We start from the raw sequence: 25,087 nt of genomic DNA on the forward strand, positions 1-25,087 counted from the left end.
TTACTCTCAAATTACCTAATAATCGGTGGCTTCACTCCTAAGCAATTCTAAAATATCCATAAATATACTGCCACTACTTACCCAAACATGAAAAAAATCACGTATTTTCAAGCTAACAGATGCCTTCCAGTCCCAGGTTTTTTAATTTCTACAAATCTCTAGAATGACAGGATCGCACACAAGCTGGTATGAACACTCAAATCTATATTAACTGAAACATTTTGTCAAAGAACCATTTTCAGTACACTTCAGAACAACACAGCAAAGAAGTCCTGGAGCAATTTCATATAAAAAATAGCAAGGTAAGTCTTGTTTCAGTCTGTTTTCTGATATTTAAATAGGGATGCTTTTATGTGAGATCTGGGAGTCTAGAGACACTAACCAATGACCCGATTTAAAATTACCTCTGCCTCAGTCTTCACTATCACCCTCCTGTACACCATTCTCACCTTCACCCTAAATCAACCTGAATCAAATCCCTGCTGCCTGGTTCTAGTGAGCAGTCATCAGCAATGAAAATCAGCAGGGATTTAGACAACTACACTTTGGAACTGCCGTACAATCACCGTTATGCTGTGGTTCCTACCACAGTATAATTGCTAAATATGGCTAGAAGAGATGGAAAACAATCCATAAAATGGGATTGTTTTATCTGTAATTCTACAACAGATTTACTTGCATCCAATTACAGGAGTATCAGCTGATTACTGTTCAAAGTTAGGCAATCTTGTTTCACTCAAATACTTTGCCCATGCCAAGTTTTAAAATGGAGTCTTATGCATTCAAAGTCAAACAAGACCAAACCATTTTCTTGAAACTGGAAAGACCCTTTTAGAGTCTCAATTATTGCGGGCAAATTTTAAAAGAGCTCTGAAAGGCTTAATGGTCAAGAAATCCACAATTGACACCCAGAGCTTGATAACACCAAGAATTAATGAAGAGGGAATTGCAGCCTTTACGATAGTTTAAAATCTAGGGAACACCACCACTAGGGGAAGCAAAAATTCTTGAAAATGTTAAAGAATTATTAAAGGGGGGTGAGGGTGGAAGAGAACTTCAATAGTTTATTTGTCAAGCCAAAGAAGGGCAAGGAAATCACTGTAAATATCTTCTCTACATCCTAAAGGCTTTCTTTACATGTTCAGGTGTGAAATAACACTCGGTGAAAGAGGTAACAAGCAGCACCAGAGGACTAATCAAGTGCTCAAATTCCCAGGACATCTTTATTTGGCTGTCCTACTACTACTAATAATAATGTTGGCATTTGTTAAGCGCTTACTATGTGCCGAGCACTGTTCTAAGCACTGGGGTAGATACAGGGTAATCAGGTTGTCCCACGTGAGGCTCACAGGCTTAATCCCCATTTTACAGATGAGGTCACTGAGGCACCGAGAAGTGAAGTGACTTGCCCAAAGTCACACAGCTGACAGGTGGCGGAGGCGGGATTAGAACCCATGACCACTGACTCCGAAGCTCCTCTTTCCACTTAGCCATGCTGCTTCTCTAAGCACCTTAACCCTCCCAGAAAAACTACAAAAAAAAAAAATCGACCTGTCAATTCTATAGCATGCCTCCTAAACCCTCCCTTTCTCCTAACACTCCCACCTGTCAATACCACCACTGTTCTTCAGGTCCCAGAAGCACACACCCTTAGCGCTACCCTTGACTCCTGTCAGAGTGCTCCCATTCAATCAACTGCCAAACCTTGCAGATTCCTTTCCCCACACTCTCCTGCCAAGTTCCTGGATCCACTCCTTCCTAGCCTCCCCAAGCATCCACCCCCGCTTAGTCCAGGCACTTGTCATACTGAATCGGTCTCCTCACTGGTCTCCCATCCTCAAACTTCTTCCCGCTTGGGTCCAGATTTCATCCTGCCACCCAAAATCCCATCCTAATCCACCAGCTTTCCTGCTGACTGGAAACCTCTCAAACATAGGATTCCTGGCTCCCCAATAATAATAATAATGTTGGTATTTGTCAAGCGCTTACTACGTGCAGAGCACTGTTCTAAGCACTGGGGTAGATACAGGGTAATCAGGTTGTCCCACGTGAGGCTCACAGTTAATCCCCATTTTGCAGATGAGGTAACTGAGGCACAGAGAAGTTAAGTGACTTGCCCACAGTCACACAGCTGACAAGTGGCAGAGCCAGGAGTCGAACTCATGACCTCTGACTCCGAAGCCCAGACTCTTTCCATTGACCCATGCTGCTTCCCAAGACCTTCTATCTCTTCCAGCATTATCATTTATTTACTGTTTTCCTGAGGCCTGCCCATGGTTTCCAATTCCGTGGCCTTGCTATGGTGAGACTGGGTGGTCCCCCCCAGTCTCATCCTGGCATAGTCACACTACTAGTTTTATCCTTGTTCTTTCTCCAGCTCCCACTCTTTGTAAATTATTTCGGACATCTGACTCCGCATTAGTACGCAAGCTCCTTGTGAGTACAGGATGTGTGTTTTGCTTCTGTAATACTTTCCCGAGCGCTTAGTACAGTGCCTGGCACTCGGTAGTTGCTTGATAAATACTAATGAAAGCACCTGGGGACAGGGATTAAGAGTCCTTTCCCTTTCAGTGGGGTTAATGGGAGAAAAACCTTTCATGCACTCAACTAATGCATAAACAACCAATCATTAATATTCACTGAGTGCCTGCGTGCAAAGGACTGTACTTAAGTGCCTGGATTATTCAAGAGCATTTAGAAGATACAACCCCTGCCCACGAGGTGCAAAAGCGGCACACACCAACGCAGGCTTGAACCATCCTGAACGTAGCAGAATCAAGCAGGAGAGAGATGGGAGGTGCTCAAAAATTCTCTAGTTCTACTGTCTAAAGGGCTCTACATAACATTTGAGAACCCACTATCTGTAAGCCATATGTGGGACAGGGACCATGTCCAACCAGATCAATTTGTACCTATCCCAGCACTTGGCACAGTGCCTGACCCACAGTAGGTACTTAAAAAGAGTACCAGGTAACAAATACCAGAATAAACCAAATTAAGTGAATGGGCACACTCACTGTTTTCCGAGTCTACAGAAGAGTATACATTCGCTTAAAAGGGATAATCCGGACGGTGATGCTTTGAAATGTCTTCTTGAGAGGCACAGCAGAGAAGTGCTGACTCAAGCAGACCTAACTCATACTACTTATTTGCAGAGACCAAAGTTACAAGTCTACGGTCATTATAGAGCAAAGGCAGGACCAAGAACTGCACAACTTAAGCTCTTGAACCACCATATTGATAAGTAATTCCAAGTGAAAACCCACTATGCTCTCCCACTTGGTGGCTGACCTTTACCCTCTCACTGCCTTCAATCTGCTCTCCTCCCATTCTCTCGAACCGCTCCCTCCTCAAACTCAAAGGCCATATGCTGAGAGCAATTTAATCTCTCTCATCTACTTGAATGGATCTAGTTAGTTCATATTTTATTCAAGTGGACACTGGATAGACCGCACCTCATCCTCTAATGTGCCCTACTCCTTGCACGGCCAGCAGGTTGGGACACCAGGCCAACCATCGGTTCCTCCCTGCTGACTACCCATGTTAAGCGACAGGGTATGATTTTCCTTCACATACCAACAAGTAAACAGCCAGGGAGGAGCTTTTGGAATGTTCATTTTTGAGAAATCTTTTCAAACACTGTGTGGATCGCACTAGAACAGAATTTCCACCCACCACCCCAACCGTTCAGGCAAACAGCAGCCAAGACTGCAGTACCATTAATCCTGGGCTCTGTGTTCTCTGGACACAACTGACGCTGGCATCATGAAATGGGGGTCTGTACCACAGGAAGAATAGCTGATTAGAGGGAACACCCTCTCATTGTTCCCAGGCAGCAGGAAGGCTAGAGATGATCTGAGAACAAGAGGGCTATGACGGAACTCATTCCATGGTACGATCTGGCAAGCTACAGTTACACAGAAATACCATTACAGGTGAAGAGACCTATGTTTCTCCACATGGTCCTTCAGTTAGTTGTCAACATGGGCATTTGGGTGGCCGCAAACCAATCTAAAACCTCCGTGGGAGAGGAGCTAGCTGGCACTTTGGCAGTGAGAAAAGGTTAGGACTGCACCAGCAATTAAAAATGGGCTGCCATGCTAGACCAAAGAGGAAAGAGAGGGATGTCTGGGGTAAACTGGCATGACCAAGCTTACAGAGAAGGAACCAAGGCTGCAGGACTGTTACTGCTGCTCTGGAAACCATGGCTACGGTCCCCAGGTCTCCCTGCCCCCAGTGCCTCTGGCCACCCGCAGAGGGTCAAACAAACAGGGGTCCCTTCCAGTGGAGCAGCTACTGCAACCCAGAAGTGGGCGTCCCTACTAAAGCTGGGGCCGGCGTCGGCTCTGCCATCCTGTTGGGCTCACCAGCCATCACGTATGCCTGGATTAGGCTTTAAACCTTTTAACTAAATTAAGAATAAGTAACCAAACTTTTGAAACAGACAGTTCACTAAACTGAAAATGCATAATGGATGCCAAAGGACCTTAATGCCTTGAAGGTGACCTTTCAAATACACTTTCACAGTACTTTACTTGAGGGCTGCATTCCAGGCCAGAAGGAAGCAGATTAATTCACGCTGCACAAGGTGGAAACGGCCAGAAATGTGCTAGGTTCAAGAGTCAGGCTCAAGACTCAAATGCACCTCTCTCTCCCCCTCTCCCTCCCAGGTATGGGATAAGAGGATTACAGAGCTCTAAGACATGGATCAACGACACACAATTTGCCTCTTGCTTTAAATTGGCTACGTGATTGAAAAAGGGGCAAAATCCATAGAGAGGGAACCCAGTTTAACATGGTAAACAAGTGTTAGCTTCCAGACCAACTCTTCCAGGCAAGATGAATCAATAAAAAACAAACAAACAGTGTAAAGGAGCTCATTTGGTAATTCACACTCTGATGAAATACTTGAGTGGATTCACCAGAAACGTCAAAGTTAATTTTACAGGCTTAGTGGAAAAAGCATGGGACTGGGAGTCAGGAGACCCCAGGTCCTCGTATCAGCTGTTCCATCTTAGGCAATTCCTCTATGCCTCAGTTTCCTCAGCTGTCATTTGGGGTTATAATCTAGTTGGGGCTATAAGATAGCAACTAGCTTTATAAGCAAATCAGAATAGGAAAAAAAAAAGATCAAAAACTGGAATATGCCTACCTGAGATAAACCTGGAGATAAATCCGATATAAGGTGACCTTACTGGAAGCATTAAATTGTAGTACTAGATATCCTCGAACTAGTCACATCAATTAAGGAAGTCTCACACAGCTCCTCCATCTAAACTGATGTAATATAACCCCAGCTACTTCCTTCTGTGTGAAGGAAGTGAACTGTAGCCAACTTAATTTTGGATATGGCAGAATATTCCAGTATTAAAAAATGGAATGCAAATTATAGTTGAACAAATTGGCCCTAGAATTAAGTGCTGTTAATGCTTCCAGAAGGACTCTTCATGAAATTTTAACTAAATTTCTCATCGAGAGCCATCCACCCTCCCCACTCCCACCCCCAAATACGACACTCCTAGGTATTTAAAATTCCCCCTAAAGTACAGAGGAAGAGTAATATTGTGAGGACATAAAATTGGAAGTTATAATAATCTTTTTCAATTACAAATGGCAAGAGCAACTGCATTTGGGATATTCTGATTCTGCTATACAACTCAAGTCTTGTTCTTTCACCCTCCTTCACCGCCCCCAAAGAATACCTAGCTCCCATCCACTCTAATCTAGATATTCATTCCCCAAAGTTTACAATGATGAACTATTTGACTATTACCTTGTTGTTAAAACCTTACAGCTTTCAGTAGAAACAACAGGGCCTAGTGGAATGAGCCTGAGAGTCAGGGGAGCTGGGTTCTAACTCCAGTTCTGCCATTCGTCTGCTGTATGACCGTGGGCAAGTTGCAACTTCTCTGTGCCTTGAGTACCTCATCTGCTAATCGGGAAGTAAGACTGTGAGCCCTATGTGGGGCAGGGACTGTGTCTGACCTGATCATCTACCTCAGGGTTTAGCACCACGCCTGGCATATAGTAAGCAGTTAAATACTGTTTTTGTTTTTTAAAAAGTATATATACACAAGATGCCTTTTAAGGTACACTACATTTTGATGTCTAATGATGACAAAGGATTTAGTGAATTTAGAATTAACCAAAATGCCCACACTCTTACCAAAAAACGCTCATTTTTCCTGGCCAGTGAATCATCAAGTTTTTGAACAACTTTATAATGAGTCTCAGTATGACTAGTTTCACCTTGGGGGCACACTAAATATAAATGTGTGACAAAAATATGCAAAAACAGACAGCAGAAATTACACCTATATCACCCAATCAAAAATTTTGGATTGATACATGTACAAAGTGCTATCTTCACCCTGAAAATTGAAATCCACTCTGTTCTGTCTTCTGGGTATTGAACGAATTCCTCAGGCTAATATTCCGGACACTCCACAAAGGCGGCAATTTAGAGAGTGACGATTCTTCAGGGAGGTATAGAAGGCAAGCGGTCCAAATTCTTGAATGCCATTAAAATGTCTTTTAAAAAAAAAGCTCTGCTCCATCAAGGTAGATTTAATAGGTGAAAATAGGTACAGAAATTAGCATGAGTCTGGGGGAAATGGGACTAAATGAATGGTAGTATATAGCACGCATCAGTTGAAACTGGTAGGAGGACGAGTAGGTGCAAACTAATTTTTTGACTATCCTGTAAATTGGGCTGACTTGGGAGAAATTTGAGTACTAATGTCTGTCCTGGTAGCTCAAGCAAAAAATAAAGGGATGAGTACCAAAGAAAGTCACAGTGGGAGAGATACAGAACAAGCTAGTTCTGTTTTAAGAGGGCAGGGCGGAAGAACCCTGTGAATTTGGAGGCAACAAAATTGTTACGTTCTCGAAGAGACACGCCCGCTTATTTCTTTATATCTCTCAAATCGAAACAACTCCTTCTATGGAATGACTCCTCCCCACAAAAAAGAACAAAAAAACCCAAACCTACCACTCTCTTCCCCAGCCCAAGCAGAAGGATCACAAATGGGGGCATTTGGCAAGGACTAGTCAAATCCAGTCAGAGAAGACACTTGAAAGTGTACAATAGAGCCAATATCGGTATATTCACTTTTCCCTCAATTATGCACATTCCTAGTTATGCTCCATCCTCCTAACACTAGGGTTACCTTTCTGAGAAACTGCTAAAATAATAAAAAAAAACTTGCACCTTGATCAGCACTGCCCAACCATTTCTTCCAAGAGTGCTACTGTGTGCTATCAGATATATTTATTGGCAGAACAGTCCCTAAGTGTTCTAGCCAAAACTCCTAGTAAGAACACACTTTATGAAAGAATGGCAAGACAGCATGGCCTAGTGGAAACAACATAGGGCTCGGAGCTGAGACCTAGATTCTAGTCCACTACTTGCCTGTGAGCCCTTGGGGAAGTCATTTTGCCTGGTCTCTGAAATAGGGATATAGAAATGGAGAGAAGATACAAACTCTCTCCCTCCCTGTAGACTAGGACACTTGAGCCCCATGTGGGACAGGGACTGTACAATCTGTTTTTTTTAAATCTACCTCAAAGTTTAATGTCATGCTGGGCATATAGGAAGTTCTTAATAGAGACCATCATTATCAACTGGGTGTATTTCAACCTTTGTTCTTAGAAATGCTTTCCAATATCACAGCCTATTTCCCAGTCAAAACTTCTGTTGAATGGAGATTGTACTGCAATAACTCCAAACAATATGAAATGTACCTTTTTTTTGCATGGTCAAAGATAAGGTTTGACCATGAGATTTTTTTCCTTCTGTGACTGCATCCAAGAGTAGCAGGGTACCTTTCCTGTCCAATCTCCGCCCCCCCCCCCCCCCCCATTCAGGATGAGAACTACATCGATAAATAGAGCCACTTGGAAACCAAGGTTACTGTCAAAAGGCACTCTTTTCTCCCTCAACAGGGGACTAGAAAAATGACTTTAGAATTGGGGAAGTGGAGAGGTATTAGTCTGATAAAGAAGTGGCCTAGTTCTACCATAGAAATCACGACTGCTCTCATGTTGTTAAATAACATCTATTGTTAGAGGAATCTTAGAAATTACATCATGTCATTGGACTGGCTCTTACTCAGGACTTTAGTTAACAAAAGTAGCTGTAGCATTTATTGAGAACCTCCCTGGGGCAGTGGCACTGTACTAGGAGCTTGGAAAGTACAGAACTGATCAAGTGATATATTCCCTGCCCACAGCTTAAGATCCTTTGAGACTGGAGTTTGTACCTGTATTACTAGCTATACTTTTTATATCTGAGTTGAGTTTTGGATTTCTTCCAACGCTGGAATTTTCTACCAAAGACCAACAAAATCTGCCAAATATGATTTTTTTCAGAAATGCATCACATGAAAATATCAGTGTCTTGGGGGGGGAATACATCAGGCTTTTTCAAGTCACTAAAACAACATAGAAATTTCTAGTGCTTTGAGGAATATTAATGAGTCTCTATTAACAGGCCACTTTATCGAAAAGAAATGGCAGTTATGAACATGAGCCGAAATGCATGTTCCAAACCAGAAATAAAAATCCTCTGCATTACCATGACATAATTAAAACTTCAAACAAGGAATACTACTACTGTCTCTGTATAACACTTATTTCTCCAAAGCTCTTTCACATCAATTATCTCATTTTATCCTCTAAATTGTCTGGTTAGGTAGGGAGATAGGTAGATGAACTATGGGACCAAGGTCTTAATTACTTAGAGCTATCGAAAGTATCTTAAAAGAAAATGCCATTAAATTTAGCTTTCCCACAGCTAAGAACAACATAACAGGAGAATGACTTCAATGCTTTTTACTGAAAAAAGTGTAATTAACTTGTTTATTAATCAAGATCATCGGTTTCACTGTAATCGGCTCACTTGGCTGTTTTTGAGGCTAAGTCCCAAGCCGTGATGTAAATCAAGTAATTTATGTAAAGTTTATTCCCTGGGCAAACGAGTTTCATTTACAAATCTGGAGCGTCTTTTCCTAAAGATTGAAAAGCAGGCGGTACCTCCTGGCTCTAAACATGACTGTGCGCTCTCACCACTTTCACAGTACTGCTGACATTTGGGGCTTTTAACTGACATTTCTGACTTATCAAAATGCAAAATAACTATCTCCAGTAGCACAGGAGACATCTGAATGCCTAGATATAAGGACGGAACCCTACCTTCTCTGTTCAGTCCTAGCACACCCTGAAAAACGTGTGAAAGCAAGCTTCACAAAAAGGCACTGGTGAACAATTCTATGCAACTCCATGTGAGGGCAACTTGGTACTTGCTTTTCTATTCAAGTACCAGCTAACATAGATAACCTTCGATCCTTTTTTTTTTTTAAAAAAAAAAAAGAATGTTTTTCCTCTTCAACCGGTGAGCAATTTTGCCCCCATCCGAATTACAATGCTGGCAAAACAATTTTTATCCAAGAAACAAAACCGGGGTCCTCCGGGCCTTAGACGCAACTCCCTCCGGTTCCTTGCTGTAGAACAGCTTAAGATCAGTTTTAAAACAGCCAAGACCTTACATCTACTTTAAAATCAAACGGGGACACACCGACAGATCCACTCTTGACAATTTAACACCTAGCTGGAGCCTACCGATATAAAAATGGCTTAAAAGCAAACTTGCCCTCCCCATGCTTTTTGTATTTCCAACTGCAAACCTCAGTCTGAGATAGGCCTACTAGCAGGACAAAAATGGCAAACGCTAGGTGCATGAGAAACGACTGAAAATGTAACGAATCGTCATTTACACCAACATGCAAATGGAGAGATGCTCGCGCCCGATCACAAATCCCTTCAGAAAATAATTTATAAGAAAAGAACTACCCTTTTAACTTAGTTATAAGCAATCAAAAGGTCATTCTACTCCAGCACTCTTAAAAGAGCGGCACATGACTCATCCACAGCCGCCACCCCCGCTCAACATACAATCCCCAATTTCGAAAATAAAAAATTGAGTTTCACGAGGAAGCACCATTGGGGCTCAACGTCTCCTGAGCACCCTCCCCAACCAAGGAGGTGAGATCAGGAAGACACACACACGAGATTGCAAACAGCCTAATTCAACAAAATAAAGTTGGCTGCAATGGCAGCTGGAGGGCGGGGGCGCGAGGGGGGAAGTAATCCGAGTTCTTACCAAATTGCTAGCAACTTTCTCCACGGGAACGCATCCCATCCAGAGCCCCTGAGTCCTCCTCTCACCGTGCCCCGCCGCCCACTCCCCCCCGCCCCACTCCGCAGAGCGCTCGATAATCCTTCCTTCACCCAACCCCTCGGGCGGAATTCAAAATTAACATCGGCTCCATCTGTACGGCGCACCGGGCACTCGGGGGGGGGGGGGGCAGATGAAATATTGAAAAGGGTCGCTGTTGAGTTTCCACCACCCAGATGGCTGAGAGAGGCTTAAAAGGCGATCCCCCAGCACCGAACCACGAAACCCGGCGGGGACACAAGAGGAGAAAAAGAGCCCATAGACCGTGTCCACAGTTCAGCCTTCAGGCCACGGAAGGGCACGGCTCGGACGGCGGGTCGGGGTTCGGGGCCCAGCCCACGTGAGAGCGCGGCGGGGGCCGGAGAAGGGCCCAGCGCGGGGGAGGGAAGCCCCGGGGTAGGGCCCTGGCCGCCGCCTCCGAGCCGGGTGAATCAGCCCCAACGGAGACTCCGCCGCCGTCCGAGCACCGCTGCCGATTAGGAGGGAGGGCGAGAGTGGGGGGCTGGGGGTCCCGAGCCGAATCCCCCGCCGACAGAGCTCACCCGGGGGCCTCTAGGAGGAGGCACTTCCCGCCGCAGCAACGGAGCTGCTGCTGCTGCCGCTGCCGCCACCGCCGCCGCTTCCTCCTCTTCCTCACTTACAAAATGGCGGCGACAGGAAGTGCCATCAATCTCAGCCCGCCCCCCCGCCGTCCTCCCACCAACCCCCTCCCTCCCTTCCTTCCCGGGCCCACTCCCCCTTTCCCCAACCCGCCAGCCGGCCGGGCTCCGTTCTTTCCCTCCCCGCGCTTCTCCGCACCCTCCGCTTCGCCGAGGCAGGGGGTCCCTCACGTGTGCCAACAGCGGAAGGCCCGGGGCGGCCCGGGGCCCTACGCCAAAGGCGCAGCCCCGAGAGAGAAGACCGCCCCCTACGCCAACGGCGCAGCGCCTGTTCCGGACTCCCGTGCGCAGGCGGCGCAGCGCAACCCACGGGCCCGGCCCGCTCCGCAGAGGACGTAGCGGTTTCTAGGCGCCCCCGTTACAAGCCCCCCCCCCCCTCCCGGAAGGGAAGAGCCGCGGCCCGGGAGGGTGGGCTACTCTGCGAGGAAGGGGCCGGTGATCGTTTCCTCTCCTCTCCAGACCCAATCCCGTGCTGCCGCTGCGCAGATGGCGTAGGTGTGTTTGGCGCACTAGCCCCATTACGCAATGCAGGTTACGTTGGCAGGAGGCGTAAGTAAGCGTCGAGAATGTAAAAGCCCCCCTCCCCGCCCCCATCGCTTCTTGACCCGGCCACCCTCGGCGGCCAGGGCCCAACTCCCCACTCCCTTCCCTCCGTCCCTCCCGCCCCGAAGGGCACATTATCCTCACCTGGGACTAGGCCGCACACCACCTCCACCGACTCCTCCGGGGCGCAGAGAGCCGGACCCTGGCCCGGCCGGCAGGCAGTTGGCCGCTCGGGCCTCAGCGCTGCCTTTTCACCCCTGGCGAGGGGCCCGCTCCCTCCCGGGCGCCCTCGAGGGCCGCTGCTTCGGCCCTCGGGACCGGGAGCCCAGAACAAACAGCTCCGCCGCCGCCGACAGCGAACTGCCGTCACCACGCACGTACGCGCACCGCCCCCGCCCACTCTGGCGCCGCCCCCTTCTCCACCCACGATCCGGCCGCGCGCCTTACTTCCGTGGGAAGCGGTGCGCGCGCTTCTCGCCCGCCCGCCCCAAACCCCTACCTCTCTCTTCCTGACCCTGCATCCGAGGTGACGGTAGAACGGGACGTAAGGCGTTTCCTTCCTCTGTCCGTCCGTCCCTCTCCGCTCGCTCACCGGGCTGACTCCGGTCTGTGGGGCGAGGGGGGTCAGACCGAGCTTGATGATCGCCGGGAGGGACAGCCCAGAGGTAAGTGGGGACTGCCTGGGCGGGTGGGCGGCGCGATGCGAGAAGTGGTCATCGGCGCCCTGGAAATCTTCCGGGCCCCTGGAGGCGGGGGAAACGCGATGGCGTGATTTGACTGTCCCAGCGGGGTCCCCTCTCTGCCCTGGGCTACGCAGCGGAGAGCAGATCGCTTTATAATAATAGTAATAATGTTGGTATTTGTTAAGCGCTTACTATGTGCAGAGCACTGTTCTAAGCGCTGAGGGAGATCCAGGGTCATCAGGTTGTCCCACGTTAGTCTCACAGTCTTCATCCCCATTTTTCAGATGAGGGAACTGAGGCCCAGAGAAGTGAAGTGACTTGCCCACAGTCATACAGAGAAGTGAAGTGACTTGCCCACAGTCATACAGCTGACAAGTGGCAGAGCTGGGAGTTGAACCCACGACCTCTGGCTCCCAAGCCCGGGCTCTTTCCACTGAGCCACGCTGCTTCGCTCTTTCACGAACTCCGCTCATTCCAAAAAAATAAAAAAACTACGAGGTCAGTTCCTGGGGACTCCATTCGTTCAATAGTATTTATTGAGCGCTTACTATGCGCAGAGCACTGGACTAAGCGCTTGGAATGGACACTTCAGCAACAGATAGAGACCATCCCAGCCCGATGACGGGCTCACACAGAGCGTTGGACATTTCTACTCAGAATTTTGGCGACTTGAGATGAAAATCCCAGAGAAGCAGCTTGGCGTCGGGGCTAGAGCCCTGGCCTGGGAGTCAGAAGGTCATGGGTTCTACTGCTGGCTTTGCCGCTTGTCTGCTGTGTGACCTTGGGCAAGTCACTTCACTTCTCAGGCCTCAGTTACCTCATCGGGAAAATGGGGATTTGAGACTGTGAGCCCCATGTGGGACAGGGACTGTGTCCAATCCCAGTTGGCTTGTATCTCCCCCAGTGCTTAGTACAGTGCCTGGCACATAGTAAGCGCTTAAATACCATCATTATTATTATTGGCACTCTTCCTTAATCACCATCTCACAGCTCCACAGCACTTAAGTACATTTCTGTAACTTATTTATTATATTAATGTGTTTCTCCCCCTCTAACAATAATGTTGGTATTTGTTAAGCGCTTACTATGTGCAGAGCACTGTTCTAAGCACTGGGGTAGACACAGGGGAATCAGGTTGTCCCACGTGGGGCTCACAGTCTTCATCCCCATTTTACAGATGAGGGAACTGAGGCCCAGAGAAGTTAAGTGACTTGCCCACAGTCACACAGCTGACAAGTGGCAGAGCTGGGATTCGAACTCATGAGCCCTGACTCCAAAGCCCGTGCTCTTTCCACTGAGCCACGCTGCTTCTTAACCAAACTCTAGACTAAGCTCATTGTGGGGCAAGAGCATGTCTACGAACTCTTCTGTATTGTACTCTCCCAAGCATTTAGTACTCTGCACGCAGCTCAGTAAATTCATTCATTCATTCATTCAATAGTATTTATTGAGCGCTTACTATGTGCAGAGCACTGTACTAAGCGCGTGGAATGGACAAGTCGGCAACAGATACAGTCCCTGCTGTTTGACGGGCTTACTGTCTAATCGGGGGAGACGGACAGACAAGAACAATGGCAATAAATAGAGTCGAGGGGAAGAACATCTCATAAAAACAATGGCAACTAAATAGAATCAAGGCGATGTACAATTCATTAACAAAATAAATAGGGTAAAGAAAATATATACAGTTGAGCAGACGAGTACAGTGCCGAGGGGATGGGAAGGGAGAGGGGGAGGAGCAGAGGGAAATGGGGGGAAAAGAGGGTTAAGCTGCGGAGAGGTGAAGGGGGGGTGGTAGAGGGAGAAGGGGAGCTCAGTCTGGGAAGGCCTCTTGGAGGAGGTGAGTTTTAAGTAGGGTTTTGAAGAGGGGAAGAGAATTAGTTTGGCGGAGGTGAGGAGGGAGGGCGTTCCAGGACCGCGGGAGGACGTGGCCCAGGGGTCGACGGCGGGATGGGCAAGACCGAGGGACGGTGAGGAGGTGGGCGGCAGAGGAGCGGAACGTGCGGGGTGGGTGGTAGAAAGAGAGAAGGGAGGAGAGGTAGGAAGGGGCAAGGTGACGTAGAGCCTCGAAGCCTAGAGTGAGGAGTTTTTGTTTGGAGCGGAGGTTGATAGGCAACCACTGGAGGTGTTTAAGAAGGGGAATGACATGCCCAGATCGATTCTGCAGGAAGATGAGCTGGGCAGCGGAGTGAAGAATAGACTGGAGCGGGGCGAGAGAGGAGGAAGGGAAATCAGAGAGAAGGCTGGCACAGTAGTCTAGCCGGGATATAACGAGAGCCCGTAGCCGGGATATAACGAGAGCCTGTAGCAGTAAGGTAGCCGTTTGGGTGGAGAGGAAAGGGCGGATCTTGGCGATATTGTAAAGGTGAAACCGGCAGGTCTTGGTAACAGATAGGATGTGTGGGGTGAACGAGAGAGACGAGTCAAGGATGACACTGAGATTGCGGGCCTGAGAGACAGGAAGGATGGTCGTGCCATCCACAGAGATAGGGAAGTCTGGGAGAGGACCGGGTTTGGGAGGGAAGATGAGGAGCTCAGTCTTGCTCATGTTGAGTTTTAGGTGGCGGGCCGACATCCAGGTGGAGACGTCCCAGAGGCAGGAGGAGATGCAAGCCTGAAGGGAGGGGGAGAGGACAGGGGCGGAGATGTAGATCTGTGTGTCATCTGCGTAGAGATGGTAGTCAAAGCTGTGAGAGCGAATGAGTTCACCGATGGAGTGAGTGTAAATGGAGAACAGAAGAGGGCCAAGAACTGACCCTTGAGGAACTCCAACAGTTAAAGGATGGGAGGGGGAGGAGGCACCAGCGAAGGAGACCGAGAAGGACCGGCCAGAGAGATACGAGGAGAACCAGGAGAGGACGGAGTCCATGAAGCCAAGGTGAGATAAGGTATGGAGAAGGAGGGGATGGTTGACAGTGTCAAAGGCAGCAGAGGTCAAGGAGGATTAGAATGGAGTAGGAGCCATTGGATTTGGCAAGAAGGAGGTCATGGGTGACCTTATAGAGAGCAGCCTCGGTAGAGTGGAGGGGATGGAAGCCAGATTGGAGGGGGTCCAGGAGAGAATGGGAGTTAAGGAATTCTAAGCTTCGATTGTAGACGACTCGTTCTAGGATTTTGGAAAGGAAGGGTAGTAGGGAGATAGGGCGCTAACTGCAGGGGGAAGTGGGGTCAAGAGCGGGTTTTTTTAAGATGGGGGAGACGTGGGCATGTTTGAAGGCAGAGGGGAAGGAGCCATTGGAGATTGAGTGGTTAAAAATAGAAGTTAAGGAAGGGAGGAGGGCAGGGGCGATGGTTTTAAGAAGGTGAGAGGGAATGGGGTCCGAGGCGCAGGTGGAGGGGGTGGCACTTGCGATGAGGGAGGAGATCTCCTCTGAGGATACTGCAGGGAAGGATGGAAAAGTAGGGGAGAGGGTTGGTGGGGGGGAGGGGAGAGGCGGAGGGGTGACTTTGGGGAGCTCAGATCTGATTGTGTTGATTTTTGTGATGAAATAGGTGGCCAGATCATTGGGGGTGAGAGATGGGGGAGGGGGAGGAACAGGGGGCCTAAGGAGAGAGTTAAAGGTCCGGAACAATTGGCGGGGGTGACGGGCGTGGGTGTCGATGAGGGAGGAGAAGAAGTTTTGCCTGGTGGAGGAGAGGGCAGAGTTAAGGCAGGAAAGGATAAATTTGAAGTGTGTGAGTTGGCTTGGTGCTTGGATTTTCACCAGGAGCGCTCAGCAGCTCGAGCATAGGAGCGTAAGAGGCGGACAGAGGAGGTGATCCAGGGCTGTGGGTTAGCGGAGCGAGAGCGGCGGAGGGAAAGGGGGGCGAGAGAGTCGAGATGAGTAGAGAGGGTGGAGTTGAGAGCAGAGACCTGATCGTCGAGAGTGGGAAGTGAGGACAGGGCGGCAAGGTGAGGAGAGATGCTTTTGGAAAAACAGATGGGATCAAGACAGCGGAGGTCTCTGTGGGGCAGTAGCGAAGATTTGCAGGGGGAGGGAGTGTGAGAGATGAGGCAGGTGAGAAGGTTATGGTCAGAGAGAGGGATTTCAGAGTCGGTGAGGGAGGAGATAGTGCAGCGGTAGGAGATGACGAGATCGAGGGTGTGACCGAGTCGGTGAGTGAGCGCAGTATGGTGGAGGAGGAGGTCGGCAGAGTCGAGGAGGGATAGCAGGCGGGCAGCAGAGGAGTCATCGGGTACATCCATATGGATGTTGAAGTCTCCGAGGATCAGAGTGGGCAGAGAGAAGGAGAGAAGGAAGGTGAGAAAGGGGTCTAGGTGGTTGAAGAAGTCGGAGGTGGGACCAGGAGGGCGGTAGATGACAGCGACAAGTATCTGGAGGGGGTGGTAGAGGCGAATGATTGATTTTCTTTCCCACTTTTGAGGGGCGACAGAAGACTAGTATTTTCAAGGTAGGAATTTCCCCAAACTACTTGTGTTGGGTATGTTTTACAAAATACTTGAATGCGAACTTACTTAGGTTTAAATAGTATCTAAGTGCTCAAACTACACTGTGGCAAAGTGGTTTGATAACTGAAGGAAGAACTGAGCAAAAGAGCTGGTGTCGTAACATGTAAATGTAAGAAGCTCAGCATTATTATTATTAGTTGCTTTGGGGTCGGCTCCTATGCTTCCATTGTGGAGGCAGAGTGCCAACTGAGTGCTTAACAAATACCATTAAAAACTTGAACTTTAGTCTAAGCCCACTTCAAAACCTTCAATCAGTGGTGTTTGAGTGCTTACTCTGTGCAGAGCGCTGTACTAAGCGCTTGAGAGAATATACTGCAATAGAGTTGATAGGCTTGGGAAAGTATACTCCAATAGAATTGATAACCCCTTGTGGGCAAGGATCTCGTCTTACAGTCTAGAGGAGGGAGGCAGATCTTAAAATAACGGATAGGGGAAGCAGCAGAGTGTAACGATGTGTACCTAAGTGATGTGGGGCCAGTGGTGGGATGAGTATCAGAGTGCTTAAGAGGAACAGGCCCAGTGCATTGGAGACGCAGAGGGGAGGGTGAATAGTGGGGCGAAATGAGGATTTAGGGAAAGTTTCGAGGAGGAGACAGGATTTTAATAGTAATGTTAAGTGCTCACTATGTGCCAAGTACTGTAATAATAATGTTGGTATTTGTTAAGCGCTTACTATGTGCAGAGCACTGTTCTAAGCGCTGGGGTAGATACAGGGTAATCAGGTTGTCCCACGTGAGGCTCACAGTTAATCCCCATTTTACAGATGAAGTAACTGAGGCACAGAGAAGTTAAGTGACTTGCCCTCAGTCACACAGCTGACAAGTGATAGAGCCGGGATTCAAACCCATGACCTCTGACTCTGAAGCCCAGGCTCCTTCCACTGAGCCATGCTGCTTCTCTGCTTAGTACTTACTGTACTAAGTGCTGGGGTAGTTAGAGGTAGTCAGATTGGTGTAGTCAGATTGGACACAGCCCCTGTCCCACACAGGGCTAATAGTTTAAGTAGTGGGGAGAACGGGTATTGACTCACCCATTTTACAGATGAGGAAACTGAGACCCAAGTGAAGTGACTTGCTCAAGGTCCCACAGCAGACAAGCGGCAGAGGTGGCAGTAGACACCAAGCCCTGTGACCTCCAGGCCTGTGCTGTTTCCACTAGGCCACGCTGCTTCCAAGCCCTTTATTGCAGGGCTTTGAAGATGGGGAGAGAGGTGGTCTGTCATATTTGAAGGGCGAGGGAGTTCCAGGCCAGAGGAAAGACGTGGGCAAGCGGTCAGCAGCGAGATAGATGAACACGAGGAACAGTGAGAAGGTTGGGGTTAGAGGAGCGGAGTGTGAGGATGGGGTTGTAGTAGGAGATCAGCAAGGTAAGGTAAGAAGTGGGAGAGCTGATTGAGGGCCTTAAAGCTGATGGTAAGGCATTTATTAGAACCAAACTTCCAAAACATACATTCAAAATTGGTTGTGCCCGGCACTAGTTTTAATCTTCCCAGTGCTTAGTATGGCGCACTGCACTCAACAGACATCATTACTATTACTGAGGGAGCTATGAACAAAGCCGGGAGAGGAAAGATGGAGGTTGAACCAGAAGAGAGAGTGAGTGGAAACACCATGTCCCTGGGGGAGCAAGAGGGTTAACTCAGCAGGAGTAAACTGTACCCATAGTCTTCCGCTCGAGCTCTGCTGTGCAAATGAGTGTGCCAGAATTTGAAAAAGATTCGGCTGGGTTATTTTAATTTTTTTGTTTAATGCACGGGCTGTGGCATTAGTACTTAAGTACTTAATGGATATAAACTACTTTTGGGGTCAAAAGCTAGTAGACTCTATTTTCCCATGACTCTGCAGACAGTAAGTGCTCAAATGCCTACTGCTCTTTCCTAGTAGAAAGAGCATGGACCTGGGAGTCAGAGGACCTGGATTCTAATCCCCACTCTGCCAGTTGCTTGCTGCGTGACCTTGGGCAAGTCAGAGTACTGTGCCAGCCTTCTCTCTGATCTCCCTTCCTCCTCTCTCGCCCCGCTCCAGTCTATTCTTCACTCCGCAGCCCGGCTCATCTTCCTGCAGAAACGCTCTGGGCATGTCACTCCCCTTCTTAAAAACCTCCAGTGGTTGCCTATCAACCTCCGCACAAAACAAAAACTTCTCACTCTAGGCTTCGAGGCTCTCCATCACCTTGCCCCCTCCTACCTCTCCTCCCTTCTCTCTTTCCACCGCCCACCCCGCACGCTCTGCTCCTCTGCCACCCACCTCCTCACTGTCCCCCGTTCTCGCCTATCCAGCCGTCGACCCCAGGGCCACGTCCTCCCGCGGTTCTGGAAAGCCCTCCTTCCTCACCTCCGCCAAACTAATTCTCTTCCCCTCTTCAAAACCCTACTTAAAGCTCACCTCCTCCAAGAGGCCTTCCCAGACTGGGCTCCCCCTTTCCCTCTCCTCCCTCTACCCCCCCCCTCCGCAGCTAAACCCTCCTCTCCCCTCTTTCCCTCTGCCCCATCCCCTCTCCTGTCCCATCCCCTCAGCACTGTACTCGTCTGCTCAACTGTATATATCTTCATCACCCTATTTATTTTGTTAATGAGATGTACATCACCTTGATTCTATTTATTTTCTATTGTTTTAATGAGATGTTCTTCCCCTCGATTCTATTTATTGCCATTGTTCTTGTCTGTCCGTCTCCCCCGATTAGACTGTAAGCCCGTCAAAGGGCAGGGACTGTCTCTGTTACCGATTTGTACATTCCAAGCGCTTAGTACAGTGCTCTGCACATAGTAAGCGCTCAATAAATACTATTGAATGAATGAACTTAACTTCCCTGTGCCTCAGTTTCAACTGTAAAATGGGGATTAAATCGTTCGCTCCTCCCCTCCCCCCACATAGACTGTGAGCCCCCTTGTGGGACAGGGGCTGTGTCCAACCTGATAAACTTGTATCTATCCCACCACTTAGCACACAGTAAGTGCTTAACAAATGCCATTTAAAAAAAAACATTGATCTGAAGTAAACCCACTGCTTAGAGGCGATTGAAGAGCCAGGATCAGGTAGAACAGAGAAGGGAAACACTCGTATTTACTTTAAATTGCTAAATAGAAGCCTAATTTCCTAAATCAGTGCTTTTCAATTTTAGTCACAAAGGAATGCTGCCGCCTCATTCTTCCCACTTAAGTACTGCAAGGTAATCCAGCTTCATTTCCCTCACTGTGTGAGACACAGGCCAGCTGTTCTAGGGAATGGCAGTGAGAAAATTTAAGAAGCACTGAGCCTGCTCCACCATTTATTTCCTTTCCCCAGATGCATTATCACTCCCAAATCCCCACCTTTCTGGTAGTGCCACCCCCATTAGGCCCCTTAGCACTTGTGTGGATACATTTTGTTATCTATTTGCTTACTTTTGTCCATCTTTTGTGGCTGTGCTCAGCCATTTGCATCTGCCCGATTGAAATGTAAACTACTGGAGAATGGAGAGTCAGTCTCACTTCTGAAGTATGTTCCTAAGGGAATGGAACAATTCTCTGCCCACAAAAAAGGGTCAATGAATGTTTTTAGTGACTAATCTTTGCTTCAGTTCTCCAAAGTGAGTGTGTTTATACCATCAGCTAACACTTTCTGATTTTTACATATGGTAATAATAGATTGTTGTCCTTCTGTAATCAAAGGCAGAGCCACAGACAGTGAAGTTGGGTTCTGTGCGACTGAACCTCTGACTCCGTGAGGGAGGGGGACCATGTCTTCCCACCCGTGTATTTTCTCCTGAGCTTGTTGTGGATGTATCTGTTTATTGTTATAGTGTACTCTCCGGATCGCCTAGTACAGTACTCTGCACACAGTAAGCGTGTAAGGTCGTATTGGGCAGGGAATGTGTCCGTTTGTTGTTGTACTCTCCCAACCGCTTAGTCCAGTGCTCTGCACACAGTAAGTATTCAGTAAGTATGATTGAATGGTTTGAGTGAAATACGACTGAATGAATAATACAGTGCTCTGCACATAGTAAATGCTTAATAAACAGTATTACAACTATTATGCTTGTCTCCAATTCCCCAGCAAATACCCGAAGGCCTTTTTCAGGGTTCCCAACTTGCCAAAGCAGAGACTTATTCCAGTTTGGTTAAGTCTCAAGAAGATTATTAAGGGTTATTCCTTTCCACCCGTATTATTCTGTGCCTGCTTTTCCGGGATACCAGGTGCTTGTAATATTGTATACTAAACCCTCTTGTGCCAACTCCATTCCGGGTAAAATCATCATCATCATGATGAACGGTAGTTATTGAACACTGTGTGCAGAGCACTGTACTGAGCACCTGGGAGAGTACAATATAGCAGTTGGTAGACACGTTCCCTGCCCACAGTCAGCTTACACCATCCATGCAGAGTTGCCCTTCTCTCAAGAGCTTTTTAGCTATCTAATGATGACAAAGTGAGAGGATAGTAGGGCCAAGGAATAATAATAATAATGATGGTGTTTAAGTGCTTACTATGTGCCAGGCGCTGGGGTGCATAAAAGCAAATTGAGTTGGACACAGTCCCTGTCCCACGTGGGGCTCAGAGTCTCAATCCCCATTTTAGAGATGAGGGAACTGAGGCACAGAGAAGTGAAGTGTCTTGCCCAAGGTCACACAGCAAAGTGGCAGAGCTGGAGTTAGCACCCAGGTCCTTGTGATTCCCAGGCCCGTGCTCTATCTACTATGCCATGCAGCTTTGCATATGGCTCAAGAGCTTCGGTTGGAGAGAACTTGTAAATCTTGATGTGGTTCTGGCTCAACCCCTTTGTTTTTTCAAACAAAACAGGTTACCCAATTATGCAGGGAGTTGTAGAGGTAATATGCCAATTAAATCACTACCTAAGCAATTGGTGTTGGGAAAATGGGATATGAGGACTTTCTTGGATTTGGTTAATATACTTTATCAGGTTCCACTGAATTTGGTTTACTGTTTTAAGAAATCTTTGGACGGGATCTGAGAAGCAGGCAGGAGAGTTGGACTCCACCCCCTTGAGGGTAGAGCTTTCCCACTACGGGCAGAGGAGCCTGAGCCTCTACCAGATTGTTCTGTATTCATTCATTTATACATTCAATTGTATTGATTGAGCTCTTACTATGTGCAGAGCATTGTACTAAGCGCTCGGAATGTACAATTCGGCAACAGAGACAGTCCCTGCCCAACAATGGGCTCACAGTGGGTGGGGGGGGGAGCTGATTGCCATGTGGGGAGACTATTCTTTCTGCCAGACCTGGGACCCTGCTGCTGAACATACCTTTGAAGTGTGCTTCTATTCATTCAGTCGTATGTATTTATTGAGTGCTTACTGTGGGCAGAGCGCTGTACTAAGCGCTTGGGAGAGTACACTACAACAATAAGACACATTCCCTGCCCACAAGCTTACAGTCTAGAGTGGGGGAGGCAGACATTAATATAAATAAATGACAGATGTTTGTAAATGCTATGGGGCTGGGGATGAGAACAAAGGGAACAAGTCAGGGTGATACAGAAAAGAGTGGGAGAAGAGGAAGGGGTGGGGGGTGGGGGGCATAGCCAGGGATGGCCTCTGGAGGAGATGTGCCTTCAGTCAGGCTTTGAAGAGGGGGAGTAATCTTCTATCAGATTTGAGGAGGGAGGGCATTCCAGGCCAGAGCCAGGACGTGGGCGATTGGTCGGCGGCGAGATAGATGAGATACCATCTACCTTACTGCCCGAGCCGATGCCAGTCATCGATGGAGATTCCCGTCAAGAACGACAGACGAGTCTGTCTTAAGATTTCAGTAGTGAGAATCTGGGCCAACCTCCCAGTTGAGTTTCCACTGGGGACAAGAGTCGAACGACCAGGTAGGCGGGCAGATGTGCCCATGGGGGCTTTTTACGTTCAGGAGTCACTTTGGGCCAAAGTGAACACAGCATAGTGCTGATGATATGGTGGGGTTTTTTTCTTCTTTTTTTAGCTTAGTATGTGCCAGGCACTGCACTAAACACTGGGGGGTAGATTCAAGATAATCAGGTGAGACACAGTCCACGTCCTACGAGGGGCTCACGGTCTTAATCTCCATTATCCAGATGAGGTAACTGAGGCCCAGAGAAGTAAAGTGACTTGCCCAAGGTCACAGAGCAGACAAATGGCAGAGCTGGGATTAGAACCCAGGTCCTTCTGACTTCCAGGGCCGTGCTCTATCCACTAGGCCACGTGCTGCAGGTGGCTACCTTGGTAGCCTCTGCACGTCGCTGCCTGTTTAGATGGCTACTTTTCAGGATTCCTACTGGGCCCGTCCACCTAGGGGAACCATCCTAGGTGGTTCTTAAAGAAACTTTCCACGCTGATAGCACCACCCCGGCCTGCACTCTCCTACTTGCAGAGCCGTGACTAGAACCCAGATCTGGCAGTACCACCTCTTGGATTAAATGTGCAGATAAATCCTAGCTATAATTAGTTGCAATCCTACTCCTCACTGCATTCTATTTCCCCTGCAGCAATTGCAGAACCTTCACTTCGAGCCTCACAGGAGACAGGATCAGGCTTGCAGCCCCCTTTCAGAAAGAAGACTTACCACACCAGATGCTCCTCCTGGTTATTAACCCCATTATTATATGGTAGTTAAAGCGCTTACAATGTGTCAAGCACTGTTCTAAGCATTGGGCTAGATACAAGCGAAATCAGGTCAGACACAGTTCCTCCCCAAAGTAGGGCTACCGGTTTTAAGTAGGAGGGAGAACAGGCATTGAATCCCCATTTTACAGATGAGGAAACCAAGGCCCAGAGAGGTTAAAGTGACTTGCCCAAGGGCAGGCAGCAGGTTAGTGGCAGAGCTGGGATGAGAACCTAGCTCCTCTGCCTTCCAGGCCTGGCTTGTTCCACGGGATCACACTGCTCCTCGCCCTTCCTGTAAAATGGGGGTTAAGAGTGTGAACCCCATTTGGGACAGGGACTGTGCCCTACCTGATTAACTCGAATCTACCCCAGCACTTAGAACAGTGTTTGGCACCGTAGTAAGTACTTTACAAGTACCATTATTATGATTATTCCTGATGAAATAATAATAATAATTGTGCTATTTGTCAAGCAGTTACTACTTGCCAAGCTAAGCCCTGGGGTAGATACAAGCAAATCAGGCCAGGCGCAGTCCCTGTCCCACTTAGGGCTCACACTCTTAATCCTCATTTAACGGATGAGGGAATTGAGGCCCAGAGAAATGCATTAACTTGCCCAAGGTCACACAGCAGACAGGTGGCAGAGCCAAGATTAGAACCCAGGTCCCTCTGACTCCCAGGCCCGTGCTGTATCCACCAGGCCACCCTTTCTTGCTAAATCTGATGGGGGAAGGAATTTTAAAACCTTGGGGAACAATTGCAATGTTTCTTGCGTTACAGACAAGCCTCGATCCTGCCGCTTCAGGGCCGAGAGCCCACCCAGAGGAATTGATCGTTGGCGCTGGTTTGTCCAGCACCACGTGCCCTCTTTTTCAGTCCGGCCAGTCACGATCTTGCTGGGACAGATACTGCATCGAGTAGGTGGACAAAGAAGCAGCGTACGCCATGATTCTTTACAAGCAGGAACCATTGAGGACCATAGTGACCACAACCCCCCAACTCAGCAGGCGGTTGCCTCGGTAGCCGCAGCCACCTCCACTACCCGCCTTCGCCAGCTCTTTTCAGGATTCCTGCTGGGCCCGTGCACTTTGTGTGGGGCCCCAGGTGGTTCTTTGATCAGACATAACCCCAGCCGGCCTTCCCCGACCTGCACATATGGAATGAGAACCTGGGTCTCCCGATTCCCAGAGCAATGCTATTTCCCCCTGGACCGACAGAAGGGCGTTTTCCAAATACCACCTAATTAGTCGAGGTGCAGAGTTAATAAAGACGGTCAAGCATTATTCCTTTTCTTCTTCCTTAACTTTACGTTCATGGGACTGTACTAGGTAGCTTCCTTTGTGTTGCCATAGCATTGAATGCCTCGCTGCCTCCCATCACCCAGAGATAATTTCATGTTGAAGAGGTGGTCTAACCTGAACCCAGAAGAGTCATTCCTAATCTGGAGACCCTGTCCCCTCCCCCCACACCCAGGGAGCAGATTTGATTCAAGAGCTAAACCTGGAACATAGGCCTATTCTTGAGTGGGCCTGGGATTATCAGTTGGGTAATGTTTTTTCCCCCAGCTAGGTTCCCCCTGAACCTCCAAATCAGTCATCACTACTGTACCATGCCTATCTTCCCCCTCCCCCCCTCCACCAAGGCTGGGAAAGAAAGGGACTCATTTTCAGGTTGGGGTGGAGCAAAACAGAGCTCGCATGACCAATTGGCTCGTTTTTAGGACTGTTCTGTCCCTGACCTTCATTGTAGGGACAGGATCTTGCTCTTATCTGCTCAGGATTTTAAAGTTATTTTTCAAAACAGGCAGTTTTGTAAATACATTGATCTAAATGTACTTTTTGCCTGGAGGAGGAAGAGTACAAGCCGTGACTGCCCCTAACTTGATGAGATAAAGCTACTCTTCTAGGTTGAGCAGCCTTGAAACCTCAAAGAAAGTTGATACAAATCCAGTT

At 48.2% G+C, this 25,087-nt stretch overlaps 2 protein-coding genes across 2 annotated transcripts in view; one reads left to right on the plus strand and one right to left on the minus strand.

The window, feature by feature from the left end:
* Positions 1–11,658, minus strand: part of BRD4 (bromodomain containing 4) — a 141,441-nt gene extending 129,783 nt beyond the window's left edge. Inside the window, exon 1 of the mRNA XM_039910237.1 lies at positions 11,581–11,658. The gene's annotated coding sequence lies outside the window, so the exon portion shown is untranslated. The remainder of the gene's footprint in view (positions 1–11,580) is intronic.
* Positions 11,419–24,648, plus strand: LOC114806336. The gene is made up of 3 exons (XM_039910288.1): positions 11,419–11,442; positions 11,591–12,101; positions 23,916–24,648. Exons 1-3 carry the CDS (start codon positions 11,419–11,421, stop codon positions 24,380–24,382), a joined length of 1,002 nt encoding a protein of 333 aa, XP_039766222.1. The 3' UTR covers positions 24,383–24,648.
* Positions 24,649–25,087: the final 439 nt, after the last annotated feature.

This window comes from Ornithorhynchus anatinus, chromosome X1, assembly GCF_004115215.2.
Source record: "Ornithorhynchus anatinus isolate Pmale09 chromosome X1, mOrnAna1.pri.v4, whole genome shotgun sequence".
Classification (NCBI taxonomy): domain Eukaryota; kingdom Metazoa; phylum Chordata; class Mammalia; order Monotremata; family Ornithorhynchidae; genus Ornithorhynchus; species Ornithorhynchus anatinus.

Excerpts from the sequence above, each read along its gene's own strand:
- LOC114806336 (XM_039910288.1), top strand. The coding sequence starts at position 11,419 with ATGCAGGTTACGTTGGCAGGAGGC. Across the intron at positions 11,443-11,590 it reads AGGTTACGTTGGCAGGAGGC|GCCGCACACCACCTCCACCG; the intron begins GTAAGTAAGCGT and ends ACCTGGGACTAG. Across the intron at positions 12,102-23,915 it reads CCGGGAGGGACAGCCCAGAG|ACAAGCCTCGATCCTGCCGC; the intron begins GTAAGTGGGGAC and ends CTTGCGTTACAG.